The following is a 26,591-nucleotide window of genomic DNA, read 5'->3' as shown; positions in this document are numbered from 1 at the left end:
GCCTCATCTGGAATATGCAGTTCAGTTCTGGGCACCAGTCCATTGAAAGGATGCCCTGGAGCTGGAGAGAATACGAAGGAGAGCGACTAAACTGATAAGGGGCTTAGTTATGAGGAAAGATTAAATGAATTACATTTATTTAGTCTTGAGAAGAGACGTCTAAATGGGGATATCACGTCTGATATAGCAGGTAACAGATGTGCGGCCAGAGGGAAGGGAAAAGGAGTACTCTTTCACTAGGGAGAGGGAGGAGTGGTGACCCCTAACTCACCTAGCACTGGCACTTGGCTGCCCTGAAAGTGTGCCAAACTTTCAAAGTTTTCCCAATTTTTCGGACTGACTGAACTTCATTTCTTAAAGTAATGATGGCCACTCATTTTTCTTTACTTAGCTTCTTTTTTCTTGCCATAATACAAATTCTAACAGTCTATTCAGTAGGACTATCAGCTGGGTATCCACCTGACTTCTCCACAACGCAACTGATGGTCCCAACCCCATTTATAAGGCAAGAAATCCCACTTATTAAACCTGACAGGGCACACCTGTGAAGTGAAAACCATTTCAGGTGACTACCTCTTGAAGCTCATCAAGAGAATGCCAAGAGTGTGCAAAGCAGTAATCAAAGCAAAATTTGGCTACTTCGAAGAACCTAGAATATGACATCTTTTCAGTTGTTTCACACTTTTTTGTTATGTATATAATTCCACATGTGTTAATTCATAGTTTTGATGCCTTCAGTGTGAATCTACAATTTTCATAGTCATGAAAATAAAGAAAACTCTTTGAATGAGAAGGTGTGTCCAAACTTTTGGTCTGTACTGTATATCGACACATCTTTTATTATACTCTTTTACAAATGTTATGTTGATGTAAGACCCACCATATGCCTGAGTAGCTTGACACTGACCTACCACTATTGGCGCTAAAAAGGGTTTATCCAAGAACAGGCGTGACTGGGATGGTACCATTACCCACCAGTCCCCCTAGTTTGGCACACTTTCATATCCTTTACAGGCAGACACTCTTGTCGACCTGACAAACCCCGAGCAGCCTCTAGTGTTTAGCGCTTTTCTTCCTTTCCACCCCACTCCTCAGTGGCGTACACACATTCCATGGGGCCCCGGTGCGAAATTGATCAATGGGCCCCCCCCACCCGCCCCCACTACCGCCCCTACCATTCACCCAACATGCCTCCAGTCCCAATAGTACCACTTTGAGCGGTAAAGTCTGATTTTGAATGCCAATCTTGCTGTCCTGCCAAGCTCTACCTCTGAGCGAATTGCCAGGGGTAAGAGTTGGGAGGTATGTACATTATATGTCATAAGCATGCAGAATGAAAAAAAAAATTATGCATACTGTACTTATTCCACCAAAAACAAACTTTATTTAGGGGCATTAACAGTTTGGTGTTTTCCAAAAACTATCCTCATCCTTCTTGAAAAGAGACATACCTACAAAATAAGAAAAAGGCAGACACATTAATACAGGAAATTTAATTCTGTTGTGCTAAACTAGTCTATGAAGCTAATTTTCATTCACCAATTTAAAAGACATTTTTATTTACTATCCTTTTGCCTTTCCCTGTATTGTGACAATTATTGTACAATTGGACCAAGAAAAAAAAAAAAAACTCAACTTACTCAAATTCTCCGCTGGTTCCAAACCGTATTTTATTTGCTACAGCAAGCTGGATGAAGTCTGAACCTGCAGAAATAAGAAACAGCAATAACTTACCACTTTATACTATTTCCACTGTAGTTCAGACACATAATAGAAGTAACTTACTCAAATCTTCCATAACGAGGAATCTTATTCATGAAACAGGATTGCAAGACAAACAATGGTAACTTCCAACTTGGTAAATTCAAACGTGATGCCTTCCAGCTCCGTAACATTAAAATATTCTTTAACAGAACTTTTCAACAAACATCCACAACACAACGAGAAGATCGATCTGCAGAAAGTAACCAAAGAAGAACCATGTATTAGCACCTTTTAGTAACAATAAAGAATAAACTGTTAAATAACTTGGTTAGTACAACAATTTTAAACCATGCAACAAAGGTTAGTATAAACTCAAAACTGCAAGCCAAACTAAGGGCCAAAACGAGGCCCGAACTGAGGGCCGAACATCAAGGCCGAACACAAGGCAGAACTGAGGGCCGAACATCAAGGCCGAACACAAGGCAGAACTGAGGGCCGAACATCAAGGCCGAACACAAGGCAGAACTGAGGGCCGAACATCAAGGCCGAACACAAGGCAGAACTGAGGGCCGAACATCAAGGCCGAACTTAAAACTTACGAATCTCTTTAAAACGGACGCTGCCGTGCTTTCATTTCAGCAAAGTTGTCCACAATGGCTTCAATGTTAAGTCTTCTAGCTCTCTGATTTTCAATACTTAACAGAGCCAGGCCAGAAAGTCTCTGTTGGGACATGGTGCTTCTCAAGTAATTTTTTATAAACTTTAATTTTGAAAAGGACCTTTCTGCACTTGCAACTGTAACTGGAATGGTGAGGAACAGCAGCAACGCTATGCACACATCTTGTAGATTGGATGACAAGGCACAATTTTCAACAATTAGAAGGTGAGAAAGGTCCTTTACAGTGGAGCATCTACGAATCTCTTCCTGAAATGTTGATCGGAAGCTCAGAAGCTGTTCTGGGAAAGCTGGTGACATGTCCTCTGGGTAGCATTCCTGTAGCTGTGAAGCAGCTTTGAACAAATCATCATCGGTTTCAGAGGCAAGTACTGTAGGCTGTAGTATATGAAATCGCTGCATGACATTGCTCATTCCAGCAAATCGGTTAGACAGCTGGTTGGTCACAAATTTGTCTAAACACCTATAAAACACACCGGTTTTAAAGTATTGTTCTGGATCCTGCAACCTTTCATCTATTGAAAGTTCATCAAAGTGACGCTTCACTTTTCTTGCTCTCTTGTTTTCAAACTGCGGCTGGATGCTCCACTTTTCTGCCAGTTCTACCGCTGTTTGTTTTGCTCCATCAAAGTTATCCCTATATTTTGAAAGGACTTGAGCTGCCTTTTGTATAAGGTGTGCTGCACTGGATAAATCTATATTTTTTGACTGCAACAATTTTGAAACCACATTTATGGTGTCAAAAATCTTGCTTTGCAGGACAACGAGACAAACAAATTGAAAAGATCCTAATTTTTTTCTAAGGCGAGCAGCATCATCCCTTTCTTTTGGCTTGGATGACATCAAGTTTATTTTTGTTAAAGCTTGCATAATGTCCACAAAACGAAAGCGTAGAGCAAGCAGTGAATCATGGCGAGATGACCATCGAGTGGGGCAAAGTTTTTTTAATGTAATTGAGGACTCTGTAGAGAATGATGAAAGAATGTTCCATCTGCGTATGCTTTCCCCAAAAAAAACATACAATTCCTGGACCACTTCAAAAAAACTCGAAATTTCTGGTATGTTCCCAACAGCATCCTGAAGTACCAGGTTGAGATTGTGAGCTGCACAATGTACATACAAGGCATTTTTTTCTCTTTGTGCAATTCGAGCCTGAACACCAGAATACACCCCACTCATTGTCGCTGCCCCATCATACCCCTGGCCACGACATTTTGTTATATTGAGGCCGTTGCTCTCTATGCACGAGACAATGTCATGTTCAAGGCCTGCAGCACTCTGGTCCTCAACGGCATGAAACCCTAGGAAAACCTCTTTGATCTCCACACTAGTTGCTCTCTGGCTTTCATCTCTTTCCACAGAAACATATCTTATTATTTGACTCATTTGGTCCACTTTTGATATATCCTGTGTAGTATCCATTATAATAGAAAAAAAAGGTGCCTGTTTTATTTCAGACACAATGATGTTCCGGACCTTATTTGAAAGTATGTCTATAATTTCATTTTGGATTCTAGGACTCAAGTATCTTACAGATTTTTGGGGTAACTGGAGGAGTTGCTTTAGAACAGGGTCATACTCCGCGAGCAGCTCTATAATGGAGAGAAAATTCCCATTGTTTACCTCGCCAAGTTTTTCTCTATGACCACGGAAGGAAAGATTAGCCATTGACATTGTTAATGTTACATTGACAATCCTATGTAATACTTGTCTCCAGTAGTTTTTTTCCTGTCTAATTTGCTTTTCATTTTCCTCATCTATTGTTTTGTTCTTCCTCCACTGTTCATACACTACACAGGCTTCTATATGAGTTTTGGAAGACTCATGAACCTGAATTCTTGCAGAAAGCCTTTGCCATTTCTGTATTCCTTTGGCCCATGCAGGTTCAAATCCTGTCTTTTTGCGGTCCCCAAACAGCCAGCATGGTTCACAGTAGGCTACGTTAAGTTTAGGTGAGTAGCATAGCCACATCACAGGGATCTTAAGGCCTGTTTTTGTAACTTGTACATAATAGCTTTCAGAAAAGCACCTTCTCTCATCATCTCGTGGAAAAGGTCCTGGAGGTCGGCACGGGCCACGAGCTATTATAAATCTTTTGATATTGGAATCCATTATTGTAATAGGGTAATGTCCCCTATCAGTAACATGTTTCTCTCCCACAATACTTTCTATAGAAACCTCTGTAGATTTCAACAATTCAAAATCATCACCTGATTTGGTGCTTTCTGTTGACTCTACTATTTCTTTAGTTGGTAGACTTGTGCTACTACCTTCATCGGGATTCTCGTCACCTGCTACATCTAAAGAACTGGAGTAAGTGCACTCGCTGATTTCCACCTCTCGGACATCAACAGCACTTTCCACCTCTCTGACATCAACAGCACTTTCCACAGACATTTCACTTTCAGTGTTACTCTGTACAGGAGGAACACTAGCAGGTGTAGGAGTGGAAAAGTAGCTGCTTATTTTTGGAAGTTTGGAAGTTCTCAAACTGTCTTCCCTTTTCTGTTTACGTTTCTGAGCACCACTCTTATGTTGATAGGATGCCATACTTTGAAGAATTAGTTTTCTGTAAATAAAGTTTAAAAAAAAACCTTAACCTAATTATTCTTATAATTCCACCATAAACTGCAGCCCTGATTATGCGTCCCCAACTCCTCCATGTGTCTCTCCAATATGGACCATGCTGGTATAACCTGTGCATCTCCTGTATATAATTATATAAGTACAGCTGGTATAAGTTATACATCTTCTTGTATATAGTGATATGGAGCATGCTGGTATAACCTGGGCATCTCCTGTATATAATTATATATGTACAGCTGGTATAAGTTATACATCTTCTTGTATATAGTGATACGGACCATGCTGGTATAACCTGGGTATCTCCTGTATATAATTATATATGTACAGCTGGTATAAGTTATACATCTTCTTGTATATAGTGATATGGACCATGCTGGTATAACCTGGGTATCTCCTGTATATAATTATATATGTACAGCTGGTATAAGTTATACATCTTCTTGTATATAGTGATACGGACCATGCTGGTATAACCTGGACATCTCCTGTATCGAATTATATATGTACAGCTGGTATAAGTTATACATCTTCTTGTATATAGTGATACGGACCATGCTGGTATAACCTGGGCATCTCCTGTATAGAATTATATAAGTACAGCTGGTATAAGTTATACATCTTCTTGAATATAGTGATACGGACCATGCTGGTATAACCTGGACATCTCCTGTATAGAATTATATATGTACAGCTGGTATAAGTTATACATCTTCTTGTATATAGTGATATGGAGCATGCTGGTATAACCTGGGCATCTCCTGTATATAAGTATATATGTACAGCTGGTATAACCTGGGCATCTCCTGTATAGAATTATATATTTACAGCTGGTATAACCTGGACATCTCCTGTATATAATTATATATGTACAGCTGGTATAACCTGGACATCTCCTGTATATAATTATATATGTACAGCTGGTATAACCTGGGCATCTCCTGTATATAATTATCTATGTACAGCTGGTATAACCTGGACATCTCCTGTATAGAATTATATATGTACAGCTGGTATAACCTGGATATCTCCTGTATATAATTATATATGTACAGCTGGTATAACCTGGACATCTCCTGTATATAATTATATAAGTACAGCTGGTATAAGTTATACATCTTCTTGAATATAGTGATACGGACCATGCTGGTATAACCTGGACATCTCCTGTATAGAATTATATATGTACAGCTGGTATAAGTTATACATCTTCTTGTATATAGTGATATGGACCATGCTGGTATAACCTGGGCATCTCCTGTATATACTTATATATGTACAGCTGGTATAAGTTATACATGTTAATATACCAGAAGATGTATACCTTATACCAGGCCAGCTCACATATAATAATATACAGAACATTCCAAGGCCAGATAGTAACTCTTACCTGAGCTTGCTCCGGCTGAAAGCTGCTTAATCGACCTGCTGAAAGTCAGTGGCAATTGGCAAGGCTAAATGCTGGATGGGCTCAGTGTGTGCTCTGGCTGGCTGAATGAGCGCTGCTCCTGGTTTCAGGCTGGCAGAAATGTCTGGCAGAGAGAGAGAATGAGGTGGGGTGAGTGACTGTAGTATAGAGTCAGGCAAGGGGGCAGTGGCAGACGAGCAGTGACTATGCCTAAGCCAGACCCGCCGTCCCATCATCTTTAACAACAAAAAAGGGGGACTTATTATGGCCGTCCGTCCTGGCCTTGCGTCGGACCAGGAGTCTAAAAACCAGACTGTCAGGCCTAAAACCGGACGTCTGGCCATCCTAAAAGCAGCAGTGGCAGAGAGACTGAATACAGCAGCAGCCATTACAGTCAGATTAGAGACAAAGCTGCAGAGTAGCTGTAATCTGACTAAAATGGCTGCTGCTGGCCTCAGTGAGTCTCTTTGCAAATAGACCTCATATCAGCTACCTCAATCCCCATCAGACCTCAGATCAGCCTAGGCCCAAATCTGGCAATCCCATCAATAAATTCAGGCTGGCCCCAGGGCCCACTGCTGCAGGCCATTGTTCTCAGCAGCAGTAGGGGGCCCTGGCCTGCTGCTGAGAACAATGACCTGCAGCAGTGGGGCCCTGGGGGGCAGCCTGAATTTATTGATGGGACTGCCAGATTGGGGCCTGGGCTGACCTGATCATCCGAGGGGGTCTTTGAAAGCAAAGACCCCCTCAGATGATCTCAGGTCAGCCCAGGCCCCAATCTGGCAATCCCATCAAAGCAAGGCAGATGACCAGGGGGGGGGGGATTACAGTCACTGGCACTCCTCTCTGGCAGAAAAAGCCTGCAGCAACAAGGCACACTGAGGCCCCCAGCCCCCCAGGCATCCCCCCCCCTGGCAGATGACTGGGGGGGGGCAACTCTTTGGCAGCAGGAAAAGCCCCCAGGCATCCCCCCTGGCAGATAACGGGGGGGGGGGGGGGGCGCAACTCTTTGGCAGCAGGAAAAGCCCCCAGGCATCCCCCCTGGCACAGGCACATAGAGGGTTTACAGTCACTGGTACTCGTTTCTGGCAGGAAAAGCCCGCAACAGGGCGCACTGAGGCCCCCAGGCATCCCCCCTGGCAGATGACCAGGGGAGGGTTTACAGTCAGACTCAGTGTGCCCTGTTGCGGGCTTTTCCTGCCAGAGACGAGTACCAGTGACTGTAAACCCTCTGTGTGCCTGAGCCCCCCCCCCCCCCCGTTATCTGCCAGGGGGGATGCCTGGGGGCTTTTCCTGCTGGCAAAGAGTTGCGCCCCCCCCCCCCCAGTTATCTGCCAGGGGGGATGCCTGGGGGCTTTTCCTGCTGCCAAAGAGTTGCCCCCCCCCCAGTTATCTGCCAGGGGGGGTGCCTGGGGGCTTTTCCTGCTGCCAAAGAGTTGCCCCCCCCCCAGTTATCTTCCAGGGGGGGATGCCTGGGGGCTTTTCCTGCTGCCAAAGAGTTGCCCCCCCCACAGTTATCTGCCAGGGGGCTTTTCCTGCTGCCAAAGAGTTGCGCCCCCCCCCCCCAGTTATCTGCCAGGGGGGGATGCCTGGGGGCTTTTCCTGCTGCCAAAGAGTTGCCCCCCCCCCCCAGTTATCTGCCAGGGGGGGTGCCTGGGGGCTTTTCCTGCTGCCAAAGAGTTGCCCCCCCCCCCAGTTATCTGCCAGGGGGGGATGCCTGGGGGCTTTTCCTGCTGCCAAAGAGTTGCCCCCCCCCCCCAGTTATCTGCCAGGGGGCTTTTCCTGCTGCCAAAGAGTTGCGCCCCCCCCCCCCAGTTATCTACCGGGGGGGGATGCCTGAGGGCTTTTCCTGCTGCCAAAGAGTTGCCCCCCCCAGTTATCTGCCAGGGGGGGATGCCTGGGGGCTTTTCCTGCTGCCAAAGAGTTGCGCCCCCCCCAGTTATCTGCCGGGGGGGGGGATGCCTGGGGGCTTTTCCTGCTGCCAAAGAGTTGCCCCCCCCAGTTATCTGCCAGGGGGGGATGCCTGGGGGCTTTTCCTGCTGCTAAAGAGTTGCGCCCCCCCCCCAGTTATCTGCCAGGGGGGATGCCTGGGGGCTTTTCCTGCTGCTAAAGAGTTGCGCCCCCCCCCCCCCAGTTATCTGCCAGGGGGGGGGATGCCCGGGGGCTTTTCCTGCTGCCAAAGAGTTGCGCCGCACCCCCCCCCCCCCAGTCTCTGGCCCAGAGATGAGTTGAGAACTTGCGCCCAAGCCAGGGGTGGATGCCTGGGGCGGGGTGGGGGCCCCAGCCTCCGTCTGTGCTGTTGCGGGCTAGCAGGGGCCGGTCCGTGCTGCCAGGGTCTGGTGGCGTGAGGGTCCGGGTCCGCGTCTCTCCCCCCCCCTTTTACTTACTTACCTCGAGTTACCGGCTGGCAGCAGGGCAGGGGAACTGTCTTCAGTTCTTCTTCTTCTGGTGTTGGTCGGTCGGCTCTTGACTCACGGTCCTCTCTCACTCCTTCCGGATCCCGTCTGAGTTCCCGTAAGTTCCTCACGCGAGACCTGTGCGAACTCCTGTGCAGGTCTCGCACAGGTCTCGCGGGAGTTCACGGGCCGGCAGCGCTGAGTTGACCGCAAGGCAGGGAGGAGGGAGGGAGGAGGGGAAGGGAACTACTTAATTATGAATCGGAGTTCGGACAGTCAGGCGCAGCTGCAGCAGGGGGCGGGGCCAGAGGTCCGCAGGAGGCCGGGCCCCCCTGGAGTGCCGGGCCGGGCGGGCCCGGTCGCAACTGTGACCCCTGCGACCTCTATATGTACGCCACTGCCACTCCTACAAACCCAAGGCGCCTCAAGTTTTTCAGATCTAGTGGAATCCCTTCCAACAGATCCGTCTAACCCTCAAAACTTTCTCTCTCTTTTATACCCACTTGGCTGCCCTGACGTCCCTAGACAGGCTTATAACCTATACGCCGATCACGTGCCTTGTCCCTGGCTTACCTTGAAATAAGCCTTAGATAGTGAGTAGGGTGGTGGGAGCACTAGTCCTCACCACTGACACTTAGGGTAACAACAAGGAAAAGACAAACAACACAAGAACCACAAACAATTCCCTAAGGGAGACAACAAACAGGAGAGAACCGGAGATCCGAAAAGCACCAGTTCCGACAGCTTCACAGCAACTCCAACTCCACCAGAGGTCAGAATAGAAGATCTGGAAAGAAGGTATATATCTGGCAACAAGGGAAGCAGAAAAGAAAGAATATATAGTAGCTGGGAGTGGCTGACAGAGAACAACTGAAAGGAAAAGCTACAGATTCCTAAATGGGACAAAAAGGATTTCAAACCTAAGCAGGGAAACCTGGGCCGGAATCCATTCCCACCACTAGGTCATGGAGCAATCTCTTGAAACCGAGCGAGTAGCTTCCCGCTGCAACCCTCGGACCCCAGGCACAACAGGGTCGTGACACCCTTGTGACAGTACCCCCCTTTCTGTGAGGGGCCACCAGACACTCAGGACCAGGTCTCCCCGGATAAGAAATGTGGAAAGAATGAATTAACCTGCTGGTGTTAACTTCCGACGCTGGCACCCACATTCTTTTTTCCGGACTGTAACCCCTCCAATGCACCAGATATTGAAGGGAGCAACCAAAAAAATGAGAATCAACAATTCTTGCCACCTCAAACTCCAAATTTCCATCGACAATAATTGGAGGGGGCGGCAACAGTGATGGTTCCGGAGGTGCAACATACTTTTTGAGCAATGATTTATGAAATACATTATGAATTTTCAAAGTTTGAAGCAGCTCCAGGCGAAATGCCACAGGGTTCATGATGGCTACTACTTTATAAGGACTGATAAACCTAGGACCTAATTTCCAAGATGGAACCTTTAACTTAAAGGGAGTCTGTCACCTCCATCTGGCCATATACAGTGCTTACATGGCTCTGCAGCACACCTATACAGGATTGTAACGGTACCTTTGTTCTTTTCTTCTGACCTCCCCCACCTACAATGCATTAACCTCCACAATAAAAGGTTGAGAAATATCAGACTGGACCAGTATGGGTGCCGAGGTGAAACTTCAGGGAGGAAAAAGCCAGTTTAGCAGCGTCAGACCATTTAGAAAAATCAGTCCCCTTCTTTGTCATGTCCGTAAGGGGTTTGACAAATGCAGAATAGTTCTGAATGAAATTTCTATAGACATTGGCAAAACCCAAAAAACGCTGCAGTGCTTTTAGATTCTCAGGAAGATCCCATTCTAGGATCGCGCTGACCTTTTCTGGATCCATACGGAACCCCGCAGCTAATAGCAGATACCCCAGGAATTGTACCTTCTGTACGGCAAATACACATTTCTCCAATTTAGCATATAAAACGTATTCGTCCGTAAAATATGCAACACCTGCCTGACATGTACCTTGTGTGTCTCCAGATCGGGTGAATAGATCAAAATATCGTCAAGATATATCATATATCACCACAAATCTGCCGACAAGATGACAAAAGATATTGTTGACAAAGTGTTGAAAGACAGCAGGAGCATTAGTCAGGCCAAATGGCATGACCAGGTTTTCATAATGCTCAGGAGTGTTAAATGCTGTATTCCACCCATCCCCCTCTTTAATTCAAATCAGATTGTAGACTCCCCTTAAATCCATTTGGGAAAACCATTTTGAACCAGCAGTCTGATTAAAAAGGTCGGGAATGAGAGGAAGAGGATAGGGATCTTGGATAGTTATCCGATGTAGTTCACGAAAATATAGTCAAGGACACAGGCGCCCATCTTTCTTCTTCACAAAGAAGAACCCTGCATCAACGGGTGAAGAAGAGGGTCTGGTATGTGCTTTAGCAAGATTCTCGGAAATATAGTCCTTCTGGGCTTGTCTTTCAGGGCCCAAAAGATTATATAACCTGTAAAGTAAGAAAGTTGCAATTTATAGCTCACCATAAATGAGGATGCACAAAACAAGACCGGACCAGTCCTCTATGTAACATACAGAAGAAAAGAGTTCCAGCATCTAAAGTTTCAAAAGGGTTGCTTCTACTTTATTCTGATTCATAATATGGATACATCCAGTGTGCACTTCACCCACCACCGTGGCTGGTTAACATGTTTCGAACTGTTCAGTTCTTAATCATAACCTGGTGGAGTGCTCGTACCCTGGGGTATAAAAAGACCCCACCCTCAATCATGGGGGTGGGTAGGAAGATCTAAACCTCCCCTCGGGGGCGAGCCTTCCACAAACAATACACCCATCACCATGCGTCACAAACACTGCTATTTCCAGCCTGTAAAACACATAATAAAATAAAAATATTCCTGCCGCAACTCCTTGTAATATCTGGGTTATCACCTGAGCAATTTAAAGGCGGAGGAATAATTAAAAACAAAACCAATCCTGCGGAGAAGGGGAAAAAAAAACGTAACGATAGTCAGTGTGAACACAATCCGAATCCATTGTCATAATGGTTAAATCCCCCCTCTGCATCTATGGTGGCTTAGAATGGAAAAATTATCCTATCACTCAGACATACCTAATTAACATAATGATGACCAGACTGTTGCTATCTTAAATAAAATATAGTATAATTTGAGTATGCTGCAATATCATTTCTCAACCTTCTATTGATAACAATACATGAGTTCCCTATGCATATTGAGGCCCTTCTGATACAGAGTATCTAATCTATAGATCCAGAAGGCTTCCCGCAATAGGATCTTATTCCTGATGTCACCCCCTCTGGGGGGGGGGGGATAACCCCCTCAATGGCACAAGCACTCAAGCTGGCCACATTTCTATTATGTTCTTTAATGAAGTGACTAGCAACACTGGAGATACCTGTTGCCAAGGGGTTGGCAACATAATTCAGATACTCCCACAGCCTGGCCTTAAATTGTCTGCAGGTACTCTCCACATACATAACATCGCAACTGGTGCACTTGATGAGGTAAATAACACCCACACTGTTGCAGTTGATATAGCTCTTAATAGAAAACTGTTCCGTATGTGTCGAATTCTCAAACACTGTAGTAGGTTGTACAGTCCTGATCAAAAGTGTAAGACCACTTGAAAAATGGCAAAAAAAATCATATTTTAGATTGTTGGATCTTAACAAGGTTCCAAGTAGAGCTTCAACATGCAACAAGAAGAAATGGGAGTGAGACAAAACATTTTTTGAGCATTCAATTAATTGAAAATAACGATTAAACTGAAACAGGCTGTTTTTCAGCTGATCAAAAGTTTAGGACCACATGCCTTTAAAAGGCCAAATCTGTGCAAAGATGTGTATTCATTGCCATTTTCTGTCAGGTAGTCACACGTTGTGATGGTAAAGTAAAAAAAACTCTTTTTGAACGTGGTCGGGTTGTTGAACTGCATAAGCAGGGTCTCTCACAGAGCGCCATTGCTGCTGAGGTGGGACGCAGTAAGACAGTCATTTCTTACATGATCCTGAGGGTTATGGAACAAAAAAGTAAAGTGGAAGACCCCAAACAATTTCATCAGCACTGAGCTGGATGATTCAATTGGCTGTCCGTCAAGACACTGGACGATCCTCGACCCAAATTAAGGCCCTTTACTGGTCTTGACTGCAGCCCCATAACCATCAGACGGCATCTGAGACTAAAGGGCTTCAAAAACAAAAAACGTCTTCAAAGACCTTGTCTCCTTGAACCCCACAGAACTGCTCGTTGGGACTTTGCAAGAGAGCACCAAACATGGGACATTCAAAGATGGAAGAAAGTTTTATTCTCTGATAAGAAAACATTTAACCTTGATGGTCGTGATGGTTTCCAACGTTACTGGCATGACAAGCAGATCCCACCTAAGATGTTTTCTACGCGCCTCAGTGGAGGGGGCACCATAATGGTCTGGGGTGCTTTTTCCTTCAGTGGAACAATGGAGCTTCAGGAAGTGCAGTGGCGTCAAACGGCCGAGGGCTATGTCCAGATGTTGCAGAGAGCATTCCTCATGACTGAGGGCCCTCGTCTGTGTGGTAACTGATGGGATATAGGTAACTCCATTTTGTCTTTCTAAGTAAACGTGTATTATGGATTACATCTGACCAGTACAACTGTTTCAAGAGCTCCCTTCCCCTTTGGAATGTGAGAAACTTCCTGAGTGGTTTCAAGATACCCAAACATTCCTGTTGGTTTGAACAGTTTCACCTTATAGGGTCATCATAGCTCTGATGCATGGTAGCCTATGTGTCCATACCTGATTGGTCAAATGTTGTTACTATGAGTCATCTATTTTGTTAATGCAGAGCTCATGTGTATGCATACTATAGGTTGTGATAAATGCTAACATATGATTGGATGTAAAGAAAGTTCCACCCCTCCTATATCAACTGTTGCTCCCCTGCAATTAAACTAGAGTGAATTGGAACAAGGCACATGTCTGTCATTCTTATTCACACTCCTGGCACCAGTACAAAGACTTAATCCAAGCTTACTACCGAGATCATTGACAGGGACACTAAGGTAAAGGGGTCCGTATTTTGCCCATCAGTAACGACTGGGTTTTTCCATAGGACAACGCTACAGTACACAATGCCCGCAGGACAAGACAAGACCACAAATCATACGCATGGGCAAGTAGTTTTCTTCATCCTTAACACTAAACACTGGGGTACCGCAAGGCTGTGTGTTGAGCCCTCTCCTTTACTCCCTCTTCACAAATGACTGTAAACCTATTCACAATACCAATACCATTTTAAAATTTGCAGATGACACGACCGTGATAGGCCTAATCTCCAACAATGATGAAACAGCCTATAGGAAAGAGGTTGAGAACCTAGAGAGATGGAGTAAGAAAAACAACCTCATACTCAATACCAAGAAAACAAAGGAGCTAATTCTGGATTTTAGGAAGAAGAAACAAAATGGACACCATCCCATTAGCATTAATGGTGGAAATGTGGAGATAGTTCAAAGTTTCAGATTCTTGGGAGTTCATATTAGTCAGGACCTGAAATTACCAAAAAAGGCCTTCAGAGGCTTTATTTTCTGAGGAGTCTGAAGAAAGCACATCTCCCAAAACAGCTGCTTGTCAATTTTTACAGGTGCACCATAGAATCTGTTATCACATACTGCATTACAGTGTGGTACTCCGGCTGCTCTTCTGAGGACAAGAAGACCCTCAAGCGCATCATCAGAATGGCTGGCAGATGGTACTCAGTTACCATCACTGGATGACATCTTCACTGCTCGCTTCAGCAACAGGGCAAAAATTATCTGCGGGGATCCAACTCACCCCGGCCACAGCCTTTTCACTCCCCTACCCTCTGGTAGGCGTCTTAGAGCTCTACATGCCCGCACCACTAGGCTGAAGGACAGCTTTTACCCCAAAGCAATCAGTCTCCTAAATGCTCGGAGATTGTTGCCCCTTCCTAGGATAGAAACTACCACAGACTGAAAGTGACTGCTGCATTCATGAACCCATGATTACCTCTTGTCTGCAGTGGTGTCTGAATCAGTGTATATATACACTCATAAGCACTTCCTACTTTCCACTTGCTATATATATGCTGTGAACTGTGAATAGTAATGCCTTCTAGTGCAATGTTTTGTTTTTTTCTAGTGTAATGCTTTAGTTTAATTGTCAGTTCTTGTTCCCCTGTCCATGGCATCTAGGATTGCTCCAAACAACATTTCATTGTATTGTACATTGTATTGTACAGTGACAATAAAGGCATCTTATCTTATCTTCTTCCAGGAGACTAACATCACTCTTTTGGCCCATCTTGCGTGTTCCCCTGATCTAAATCCAATTGCGAACCTTCGGGATGGATGGTGTCACGGAAGGTGTACAGAAACTAGAAGACACAAAATGAAGATCCGACTGACTGGATCCAAAACTAAGGAACCATAGGGTAAGCCCTGTAACAGACCCTTACTGCTCAGCCTATGCAAAAATCTCTATGGTAGATGATTGCATATCCTCGTTCCTCGACTGTATGACACCTGAACACCCTATAATAGTGAGGGGACACGACCACCGTCTCCCTACACTTAATACGGAGGGAGTCAGGGTCACCTAGGATCCAGCACACAGGAAAACACAAATTAATGAACAAACTTATCTGTAGAAGACTCAGTAGTAGCATCCAGCACGCACACACTCCAGGAAGTTGTATAAACCGCAAAGTGATGCAGTATGGGAAGGGATTTAAAGGGATGCAATCAGTGCAACTACATGACAGCTGAGAGAGGCTAACAAGATGAGAAAACGAAAGCAAAACAAAAGGAACCTCAAGCAGGAGGGTCTGTAGAACGTCTGTCAGAGCTTCTCAGATGTCTGGTGGTGACAGTACCCCTCCTTCTACGAGTGGACTCCGGACACTCAGAGCCCACCTTCTCAGGATGGGACCTATGGAAATCCCTGATGAGACGAGTGGCCTTAATGTCTGTCACTGGGACCCACATCCTCTCCTCAGGACCATAACCCTCCCAATGAACGAGGTACTGGAGAGAACCGCGGACAACACGAGAATCCACAATCCTAGAGACCTGAAATTCAAGATTACCATCAACCACAATCGGAGGAGGAGGCAAAGACGAGGGTACAATGGGTTGGACATAAGGTTTTAATAAGGACTTATGAAAAACATTATGGATCGTCCAAGTCTGAGGAAGATCAAGACGGTAGGCAACAGGATTGATGACGGACAAGATTTTGTAAGGCCCAATAAACTTAGGACCCAACTTCCAGGAGGGAACCTTCAATTTGATATTCTTAGTAGACAACCACACCAGATCACTAACATTCAGGTCCGGACCAGGCACACGTCTCTTATCCGCCACACGCTTATATCTCTCACTCATGCTGTTTAGATTATCCTGAATCTTTTGCCAAATAGATGACAAAGACGAGGAGAATCTGTCCTCATCAGGTAAACCAGAAGACCCCTCTCCAGAGAATGTGCCAAACTGCGGATGAAACCCATATGCACCAAAAAATGGTGACTTATCAGAGGACTCCTGACGACAGTTATTTAAAGCAAACTCAGCAAGGGACAAAAAAGAACACCAATCCTCCTGATTCTCCGCCACAAAACAGCGCAGATATGTCTCCAGATTCTGATTGACGCGCTCTGTCTGGCCATTCGACAGCGGGTGGAAAGCAGAAGAGAATGCCAACCGAACCCCCAAGCGAGAACAGAAAGCCTTCCAGAATCTGGAAACAAACTGCGTGCCCCTATCAGAGACTATGTCTGAAGGAATACCATGCAATTTGACAATGTGATCAACAAATGCCTGCGCCAGCGTCTTAGCATTGGGCAAGCCAGGAAAAGGAATGAAATGCACCATTTTGCTAAAACGGTCCACCACCACCAGAATCACAGTCTTCCCCGAGGAACGAGGCAGGTCCGTAATGAAGTCCATGGACAGATGTGTGCAAGGACGGGAAGGAATGGGTAACGGAAGGAGAGGACCTGATGGCCGTGAATGAGGGACTTTGGCACGAGCGCAGGTCTCGCAGGCTGCCACAAAACCCTCAACCAAGTTACGAAGCAACGGCCACCAGAATCTCCGAGTGATGAGATCCACTGTCGCTCTTGCCACCGGGTGCCCAGCAAGGACAGTATCGTGGTGCTCCTTAAAAATCTTGTGTCTTAAAGCGAGAGGCACAAACAACCTCCCAGGAAGACAAAGATCAGGAGCCTCTGACTGGGCTACCTGAACCTCTGCTTCCAATTCAGGATAAAGAGCAGAGACCACCACACCGTGACAGGGCATCCGCCTTCACATTCTTAACCCCAGGGCGGAACGTGACAACAAAATTTAAACCTTGAAAAGAACAAAGACCATCTGGCCTGTCTCGGGTTCAGACGCTTGGCTGACTCCAAGTAGGCCAGATTCTTATGGTCAGTAAACACGGTAATAGGGTGTCTGGCTCCCTCTAGCCAATGGCGCCATTCCTCAAAAGCTAACTTGATTGCCAACAACTCACTATCTCCCACATCGTAATTTCTCTCTGCGGAGGAGAGTTTCTTCGAGAAAAAGGCACACGGTCGCCATTTGGCAGGAGAGGGACCCTGAGACAAGACCGCACCCACACCCACCTCAGAAGCGTCCACCTCAACTATGAAGGACAGAGAAATATCAGGTTGTACCAAGATGGGAGCAGAAGCAAAACTCTCCTTGATACTAGAAAAGGCCTTACGCGCCTCTACCGGCCAGGAGGAAAAATCTACCCCCTTTCTAGTCATATCAGTGAGTGGTTTAACAACAGAGGAATAATTCAAAATAAACTTCCTGTAATAATTGGCAAAACCCAAAAAACGCATCAGCGCCTTCTGATTCTCAGGAAGCTCCCACTCAAGCACAGAGCGGACCTTCTCGGGGTCCATGCGAAAACCAGAAGCGGAGAGAAGAAACCCCAGAAATTGAATTTCTGGAACCGCAAACACACATTTTTCCAGTTTAGCGTACAATTTATTCTCCGGCAGGATGAGCAAGACCTGACGTAGGTGGTCCTTATGAGTTTTGAAATCAGGAGAAAAAAATCAAAATGTCATCTAGATACACTAGTACAAATTTCCCCATTGAATGATAAAAAATGCTGTTCACAAAATGCTGAAAGACGGCTGGAGAATTCATCAAACCAAAAGGCATAACCAAATTCTCAAAATGGCCCTCAGGGGTATTGAAGGCCGTCTTCCATTCGTCTCCTTCTATGACCCTGACCAGGTTGTATGCCCCTCTTAGATCCAACTTGGAAAAAACTTTAGCCCCAACAATCTGGTTAAACAGGTCCGGGATCAGAGGAAGCGGATAAGGGTCACGAATTGTGATACTGTTTAGCTCCCTGAAATCCAGACATGGTCTTAAAGAACCATCTTTTTTCTTAACAAAGAAAAAACCAGCGGCAACAGGTGACTTTGAGGGTCGTATGTGTCCCTTTCTCAGACTCTCAGAGATATAAGCACGCATAGCGACCCTTTCAGGTTGGGAGAGATTGTATAAACGAGATTTAGGCAGCTTGGCGCCTGGGGTGAGATTAATAGGGCAATCGTACTCCCTGTGAGGGGGCAAGTCCTGAAAACCACTCTCAGAAAACACATCTGAAAATTCAGAGAGAAAAGATGGTACAGTCTTAGTAGAAACCTCAGAAACAGATGTCGTGAGGCAATTCTCTCTGCAAAAGTCACTCCAACCATTTATTTGCCTCGCTTGCCAATCAATGGTGGGGTTATGTTTAGTGAGCCATCCTGCTTAGAAGGGATTGAGAGCGACTGAGACCCCTGTGCACTGAATGAGACCGCCGCACTGTCCTTGGACTGAGTATGACAGGAAGGAGTGATCTCTCCTCTCTCTCTAAGACGCCTGTCAATACGAACGGCCCGAGACATGGCAGAGTCCAAGGAGGTAGGTCTCTCATGAAAGGCAAATGCATCTTTCAATCCCTCTGAAAGACTATGGCAAAATTGACTTTGGAGTGCAGCATTCCAACCAGTATCAGCTGCCCATCTCCGAAATTCTGAACAGTATATCTCTGCGGACTGTTTACCCTGGCATAAAAGATGTAGTCTAGACTCAGCCAGAGCAATACGATCCGGATCAGCATATATCTGACCCAGGGCTAAAAAAAAAAATCATCCACTGAACTGAGGGGCCGTGCCCCCACCGGCAGCGAAAAGGCCCAGGACTGAGCGTTATCCCTGAGCAGCGAGATGATGATCCCCACCCTCTGCTCCTCATCACCAGAGGAATGGGGAAGTAGGCGAAAATGGAGTTTGCAAGCCTCTCTAAAACTAACAAAATTCTCACTACCCCCAGAGAACGTATCCGGGAGCGAGATCTTAGGCTCAGAACAAACTCCATGAACGCAAGCTGAACCGGTCACCTGAAACTGAGAAACAGTTTTACGGAGATCTGCTACCTCCAATGAAAGACCCTGCATGTGTTCAGTCAAAAGTGAAACCGGATCCATGCTTGAGACGGTTTTGGCGGTTTATAATGTCACGGAAGGTGTACAGAAACTAGAAGACACAAAATGAAGATCCGAATGACTGGATCCAAAACTAAGGAACCAGAGGGTAAGCCCTGTAACAGACCTGGCTCTCTCCCTTACTGCTCAGCCTATGCAAAAATCTCTATGGTAGATTATTGCATATCCTCGTTCCTCGACTGTATGACACCTGAACACCCTATAATAGTGAGGGGACACGACCACCGGCTCCCTACACTTAATACGTTGGGAGTCAGGGTCACCTAGGATCCAGCAAACAGGAAAACACAAATAAAGGAACAAGCTTATCTGTAGAAGACTCAGTAGTAGCATCCAGCATGCACACACTCCAGGAAGTTGTATAAACCGCAAAGTGATGCAGTATGGGAAGGGATTTAAAGGGATGCAATCAGTGCAACTACATGACAGCTGAGAGAGGCTAACAAGATGAGAAAACGAAAGCAAAACAAAAGGAACCTCAAGCAGGAGGTTCTGTAGAACGTCTGTCAGAGCTTCTCAGATGTCTGGTGGTGACAGATGGCAAGGGAAGTTTACAAAAATGGACAACAGTTCCAGACAGTAGATGGCCTTCATGCGGCCATCTTCACCACTTGGAGAAATGATCCCACTCACCTCGTGGAAACGCTTACATCAAGCATGCCGAAACGAATTTTTGAAGTGATCAACAATAACGGCGGAGCTACTCATTACTGAGTTGAGTTCATGTTTGGAAGTTGGATTTCTGTTTTGGGGGGGTTTAGTTTTTTTTTGGAGGTGTGGTCCTAACCTTTTGATGAGCTGAAAAACAGCCTGTTTTAGTTCATTCGTTGTTTTCATTAAATTGAATGCTCCAAAAATGTTTTGTCTCACTCCCATTTCTTATTGTTGCATGTTGAAGCTTTACTTGGAACCTTGTTAAGATCCAGCCATGCTAAATAGGATTTTCTTGCCATTTTTCAAGTGGTCTTAAACTTTTGATCAGGACTGTATTATCAGCAATGGATCCCTGCCGGATCCAGTAAAAACCCTAGTGTTAGGCCGAATGCACACGGCCGTTGTTCACGGCCGTGAGCGGTCCGTGGAACCGCGGCCTGGATTCCTGCTGAGTGCAGGAGCGCACGGCGTCATGGGTTGCTATGACGCCGTGCGCTCCCTGCTGCCGCCGCAGTACAGTAATACACTGGTATAGATCATACCAGTGTATTACTGTACTGTGGCGGCAGCAGGGAGCGCACGGCGTCATAGCAGCCCATGACGCCGTGCGCTCCTGCTCTCAGCAGGAATCCAGGCCGCGGTTCCACGGACCGCTCACGGCCGTGTGCATTCGGCCTTAAAGTAGCCTATAGGACTTTGTTATGTTCAACTCTGGCCACATTCTTCAGCGGTATGACTTTCTCTGCAAGGGACCCCAGGGAACAACGCGACATGACATCAGGGCCACTACCACTCCCATCCGCTACACCGGATCCTACGGGGGGTGGGGGCTTGCTGCTCTTGTATGCTTGTCAGTTTGTGGATAGTGTTAAGAAGCCTGAGTAAAGGTGCATTCACAGGGATCTCAAGTCTCCCGGACGTTCAGGGAGTCTCCCGCTATTATATAGCGGCTCCCTGACGCCCGCATGTGAAACAATATATCCCGATAAGGTTTACTGGCAGTAAACCTTTCCGGCAACCTGTAGCAGTGTCCCCTTCTCGGTGTGTGTGCGCACAGTGCAAGAAGCCGATGCCAGGAGTCCGCAACGACATATCATGCTGAGCCTGTGCGCACGCGCGGGATCTCAAAGCGGGAGGAGGCACTAAGGAATAAAAGGCGGTGCTGGGCACGAACGGCGATGCGTGTGGCCGGGCACCATGCATTCACAGACCTCCCCAGCTTGGGCACCTTAATTCAATGATTGACACGTTAGTAAAACCTGTTTTTCCTCAGAATTAGGCTAGGTCTACACGACGACATTTGTCGCGCGACATTTTGTTGCACCAATGTCGCGCGACAATTTTTATAATGGCAGTCTATAGTGTCGCACTGCAACATGCAAATGGATTTTATGTGACTGTCGCGTCGCAGTCGCAGCATGTCGCAGTGCGACACCATAGACTGCCATTATAAAAATTGTCGCGCGACATTGGTGCAACAAAATGTCGCGCGACAAATGTCGTCATGTAGACCTAGCCTAAAGCCACAAATAGCTTTTATAAGGCCACCTTAGAAATCGGAATGCTACCCTGGACATGAGCATATGTTTGGCTCACAGGGCTTATAGGTGGTGACAGAATCCCTTTAATCATATACATAAATATGATAATTTGGGGCAGGGTAATGAGCCCAGTCCTCCACACCATAGAGCAAAGTGTGCAGATACTGCATATGTTTGGAAAATGTAATAAAAAGTTTGTGAAAGAAAAAAAAATAGAAAACCTCCCAGAAATGAGAAGTGCACCTCCCTGAAATGAGTTTTTGCAGGTTGGGATGTCTGCATACAATAGGCTCTATTTACACATGGCGGTATTAGCGGCGCAGCAGACACACCACAAACACTTTTTTTTTTAATTCAAAGTTGCAGCATTCGCGCATGCGTACATTAGAAGCCCTATGCTCGTATTCACAGGATGATTCTGTGACTACACAGTAACCGCCGTGCTTGAGCATCCTGACAATCCCTGTCATCTCCAGGCGGCTGCAGCCAGCACTTCCGCTCCTCTGCTGCGCCACACACTCTGTGTCCCGCTGCCAATGGCTTCTGGCTTACCCCTCTCCAACCTGACTGGCTGCTGGGTTGCCCGGGTGACGGCAGTGGGCGGGGCCGTAACCGGGGAGCTGTTGTGGCTGCAGTGAGGAAAGTAACGGAAGAGCGGGCAGAGTGGATTGTGCTGGCGGCTGCCGTCTGTCATGGCTGCGGGTCGCTGAGGTGAGTCTGCAGTCCGTCGTGTTGTATTGTGTTGTCAGTGTACAGCCCGGCAGCCGCTCTCCGCCCCCTGTACTGAAGTCACCCACAGTGTAAACAGTGTCACACAGAGCCAGGCAGTTCCCCCCTAACAGTGCCATCCAGATATTATCCCCCCCATAACAGTGTCATCCAGAGAGTACTAGTGCTTCAGTGCCTTCCAGAGTGCTCCCCTAACAGTGCCATCCAGATATTATCCCCCCATAACAGTGTCATCCAGAGAGTACTAGTGCTTCAGTGCCATCCAGAGTGCCCCCCTAACAGTGCCATCCAGATATTATCCCCCCATAACAGTGTCATCCAGAGAGTACTAGTGCTTCAGTGCCTTCCAGAGTGCTCCCCTAACAGTGCCATCCAGATATTATCCCCCCATAACAGTGTCATCCAGAGAGTACTAGTGCTTCAGTGCCATCCAGAGTGCCCCCTAACAGTGCCATCCAGATATTATCCCCCCATAACAGTGTCATCCAGAGAGTACTAGTGCTTCAGTGCCATCCAGAGTGCCCCCCTAACAGTGCCATCCAGATATTATCCCCCCATAACAGTGTCATCCAGAGAGTACTAGTGCTTCAGTGCCATCCAGAGTGCCCCCCTAACAGTGCCATCCAGAGAGTACTAGTGCTTCAGTGCCTTCCAGAGTGCTCCCCTAACAGTGCCATCCAGATATTATCCCCCCATAACAGTGTCATCCAGAGAGTACTAGTGCTTCAGTGCCATCCAGAGTGCCCCCCTAACAGTGCCATCCAGATATTATCCCCCCCATAACAGTGTCATCCAGAGAGTACTAGTGCTTCAGTGCCTTCCAGAGTGCTCCCCTAACAGTGCCATCCAGATATTATCCCCCCCATAACAGTGTCATCCAGAGAGTACTAGTGCTTCAGTGCCTTCCAGAGTGCTCCCCTAACAGTGCCATCCAGATATTATCCCCCCATAACAGTGTCATCCAGAGAGTACTAGTGCTTCAGTGCCATCCAGAGTGCCCCCCTAACAGTGCCATCCAGATATTATCCCCCCATAACAGTGTCATCCAGAGAGTACTAGTGCTTCAGTGCCATCCAGAGTGCCCCCTAACAGTGCCATCCAGATATTATCCCCCCATAACAGTGTCATCCAGAGAGTACTAGTGCTTCAGTGCCATCCAGAGTGCCCCCCTAACAGTGCCATCCAGATATTATCCCCCCATAAGTGTCATCCAGAGAGTACTAGTGCTTCAGTGCCTTCCAGAGTGCTCCCCTAACAGTGCCATCCAGATATTATCCCCCCATAACAGTGTCATCCAGAGAGTACTAGTGCTTCAGTGCCATCCAGAGTGCCCCCTAACAGTGCCATCCAGATATTATCCCCCCCATAACAGTGTCATCCAGAGAGTACTAGTGCTTCAGTGCCTTCCAGAGTGCTCCCCTAACAGTGCCATCCAGATATTATCCCCCCATAACAGTGTCATCCAGAGAGTACTAGTGCTTCAGTGCCATCCAGAGTGCCCCCCTAACAGTGCCATCCAGATATTATCCCCCCATAACAGTGTCATCCAGAGAGTACTAGTGCTTCAGTGCCTTCCAGAGTGCTCCCCTAACAGTGCCATCCAGATATTATCCCCCCATAACAGTGTCATCCAGAGAGTACTAGTGCTTCAGTGCCTTCCAGAGTGCTCCCCTAACAGTGCCATCCAGATATTATCCCCCCATAACAGTGTCATCCAGAGAGTACTAGTGCTTCAGTGCCATCCAGAGTGCCCCCTAACAGTGCCATCCAGATATTATCCCCCCATAACAGTGTCATCCAGAGAGTACTAGTGCTTCAGTGCCTTCCAGAGTGCTCCCCTAACAGTGCCATCCAGATATTATCCCCCCATAACAGTGTCATCCAGAGAGTACTAGTGCTTCAGTGCCATCCAGAGTGCCCCCCTAACAGTGCCATCCAGATATTATCCCCCCATAACAGTGTCATCCAGAGAGTACTAGTGCTTCAGTGCCTTCCAGAGTGCTCCCCTAACAGTGCCATCCAGATATTATCCCCCCATAATAGTGTCATCCAGAGAGTACTAGTGCTTCAGTGCCATCCAGAGTGCCCCCTAACAGTGCCATCCAGATATTATCCCCCCATAACAGTGTCATCCAGAGAGTACTAGTGCTTCAGTGCCATCCAGAGTGCCCCCCTAACAGTGCCATCCAGATATTATCCCCCCATAACAGTGTCATCCAGAGAGTACTAGTGCTTCAGTGCCATCCAGAGTGCCCCCCTAACAGTGCCATCCAGATATTATCCCCCCATAATAGTGTCATCCAGAGAGTACTAGTGCTTCAGTGCCATCCAGAGTGCCCTCCTTAAAGGGTTTCTACCACTTCGGTTTCACATAATTAGCTTTCACAGCGATCCGCTAGTGTCTGCTCTGCCAAACTATCCTGCTATAATAGCTTTTGAGGCAGCCGTTTCGCTAAAAAAAGAACCTATATTGATATGCTAATGACCCTCTAGGGGGGCGTCATTAGCACCTAGAGGATCGGTCTACCTTCACAAGATGCCGCCGCCCAGCGCGTCCCTCCAGCCCGCCCATCTCCTCCGGAATGCGATCAAGCGGACGACTTCTCGCGCATGCGCCGTGCGCGTCTGTATTCGGCGCATGCGCAGTGAATGTCCGACCGCTTCCCTGCTCAGACACCTCCACTGCGCCGATGACGTCATAGTGCTCCATCGGCGCAGGCGCAGTGGAGATGTCTGAGCAGGGAAGCGGTCGGACATTCACTGTGCATGCGCCGAATACAGACGCGCACGGCGCATGCGCGAGAAGTCGTCCGCTTGATCGCATTCCGGAGGAGATGGGCGGGCTGGAGGGACGCGCTGGGCGGCGGCATCTTGTGAAGGTAGACAGATCCTCTAGGTCAGGCATCCTCAAACTGCGGCCCTCCAGCTGTTTCAAAACTACAACTCCCAGCATACCCAAACAGCCTACGGGTATCAGTCTACAGCAGGGCATTGTGGGGGTTGTAGTTTTACAACAGCTGGAGGGCCGCAGTTTGAGGATGCCTGCTCTAGGTGCTAATGACGCCCCCATAGCACCTAGAGGGTCATTAGCATATCAATATAAGTTCTTTTTTTAGCGAAACGGCTGCCTCAAAAGCTATTATTTTAGGATTGTTTGGCAGAGCAGACACTAGCGGATCGCTAGTGTCTGACACCTAATTATGTGAAACCGAAGTGGTAGAAACCCTTTAACAGTGTCACCCAGAGAGTACCAGTGCCATCTAGATATTATCACCCCATAAAAGTGTCACCCAGAGAGTACCAGTGCCATCCAGATATTATCCCCCCCATAACAGTGTCACCTAGAGAGTACCAGTGCCATCCAGATATTATCCCCCCATAAGTGTCACCCAGAGAGTACCAGTGCCATCCAGATATTGTCCCCCATCAGTGTCACCCAGATAGTACCAGTGCTTCAGTGCCATCCAGAGTGCCCCCCTAACAGTGTCATACAGATATTATTCCCCCATATTGGTGTGACCGACAGAATACCAGTGCTTCAGTGCCATCCAGAGTGCCCTCCTTACCAGTGTCACCCAGAGAGTACCAGTGCCACCCAGATATTATCCCCCATAGCAGTGTCACCCAGAGAGTACCAGTGCTTCAGTTCCATCCAGAGTACCCTCCTTAACAATTAACACTGTCACCATTGCCATCCAGATATTATCCCCCATAACAGTGGCTCCCAGAGAGTACCAGTGCCATCTAGAGTGCCCCCTAAGGGCTGTTTCACACGAGCGGATGCAGTGCGTGACATCCGCTCCGTGACTGAGAGCCAAGACCCGATGCAGACAGCAGAGGCACGGAGCAGTAACATGACTGATAATGCTCCGTGCCTCTCTGTGATCTCTTTACTACGAAATCACGGTGACAACTTTATCTCGCTGTGATTTCGTGGTAAAGAGATCACAGAGAGGCACAGAGCATTATCAATCATGTTACTGCTCCGTGCTTCTGTAGTCTGCATCGGGTCTTGGCTGTCATTCACGCAGCGGATGTCACGCACGGCATCCGCTCGTGTGAAACAGCCCTAACAGTTGCAGTCAGTGTCCCCATAACAGTGCCCCAACCGTTGACTTCAGTGGGAGCAGTGCTGAGCCCTGTCCTCTACAATGTTGACGGTCCCTTGTATTTCTGGTGCTGACTTCCAGCGATGGTGGGCGGGATGTGGGGTGGAATGTGTCACCCAAAACAAGGCTCAGAAATATCTCCTGACTATTTTACAGCTGAGATTTGGCTGTAAAACACAAACGGATCACAGTAACATCACAGGCGAGCCACGTGTCAGTAGAGTTGATGGCGACCTGCAACACGAAATCCATCAGGTC

The 26,591-nt window shown here is 47.0% G+C and overlaps 2 protein-coding genes across 2 annotated transcripts in view; one reads left to right on the top strand and one right to left on the bottom strand.

Moving 5' to 3' along the window:
- Nucleotides 1-2,311: 2,311 nt before the first annotated feature.
- Nucleotides 2,312-4,930, bottom strand: LOC122935405 (zinc finger MYM-type protein 1-like). The gene has a single exon (XM_044291177.1). It carries the CDS (start codon nucleotides 4,928-4,930, stop codon nucleotides 2,312-2,314), a length of 2,619 nt encoding a protein of 872 aa, XP_044147112.1.
- A 17,162-nt stretch (nucleotides 4,931-22,092) lies between these two features.
- Nucleotides 22,093-26,591, top strand: part of AHI1 (Abelson helper integration site 1) — a 210,209-nt gene continuing 205,710 nt past the window's right edge. The window contains exon 1 of the mRNA XM_044291599.1: nucleotides 22,093-22,206. The gene's annotated coding sequence lies outside the window, so the exon portion shown is untranslated. The remainder of the gene's footprint in view (nucleotides 22,207-26,591) is intronic.

Source organism: Bufo gargarizans, chromosome 4 (assembly GCF_014858855.1).
Source record: "Bufo gargarizans isolate SCDJY-AF-19 chromosome 4, ASM1485885v1, whole genome shotgun sequence".
Classification (NCBI taxonomy): Eukaryota; Metazoa; Chordata; class Amphibia; order Anura; family Bufonidae; genus Bufo; species Bufo gargarizans.
Note: the sequence above shows the minus strand (reverse complement) of the source record. Positions and strands in the feature narration are given on the sequence as shown.

Bases quoted from the DNA above. Each gene is read 5' to 3' on its own strand.
- LOC122935405 (XM_044291177.1), bottom strand. From the start codon at position 4,930: ATGGCATCCTATCAACATAAGAGTGGTGCTCAGAAACGTAAACAGAAA.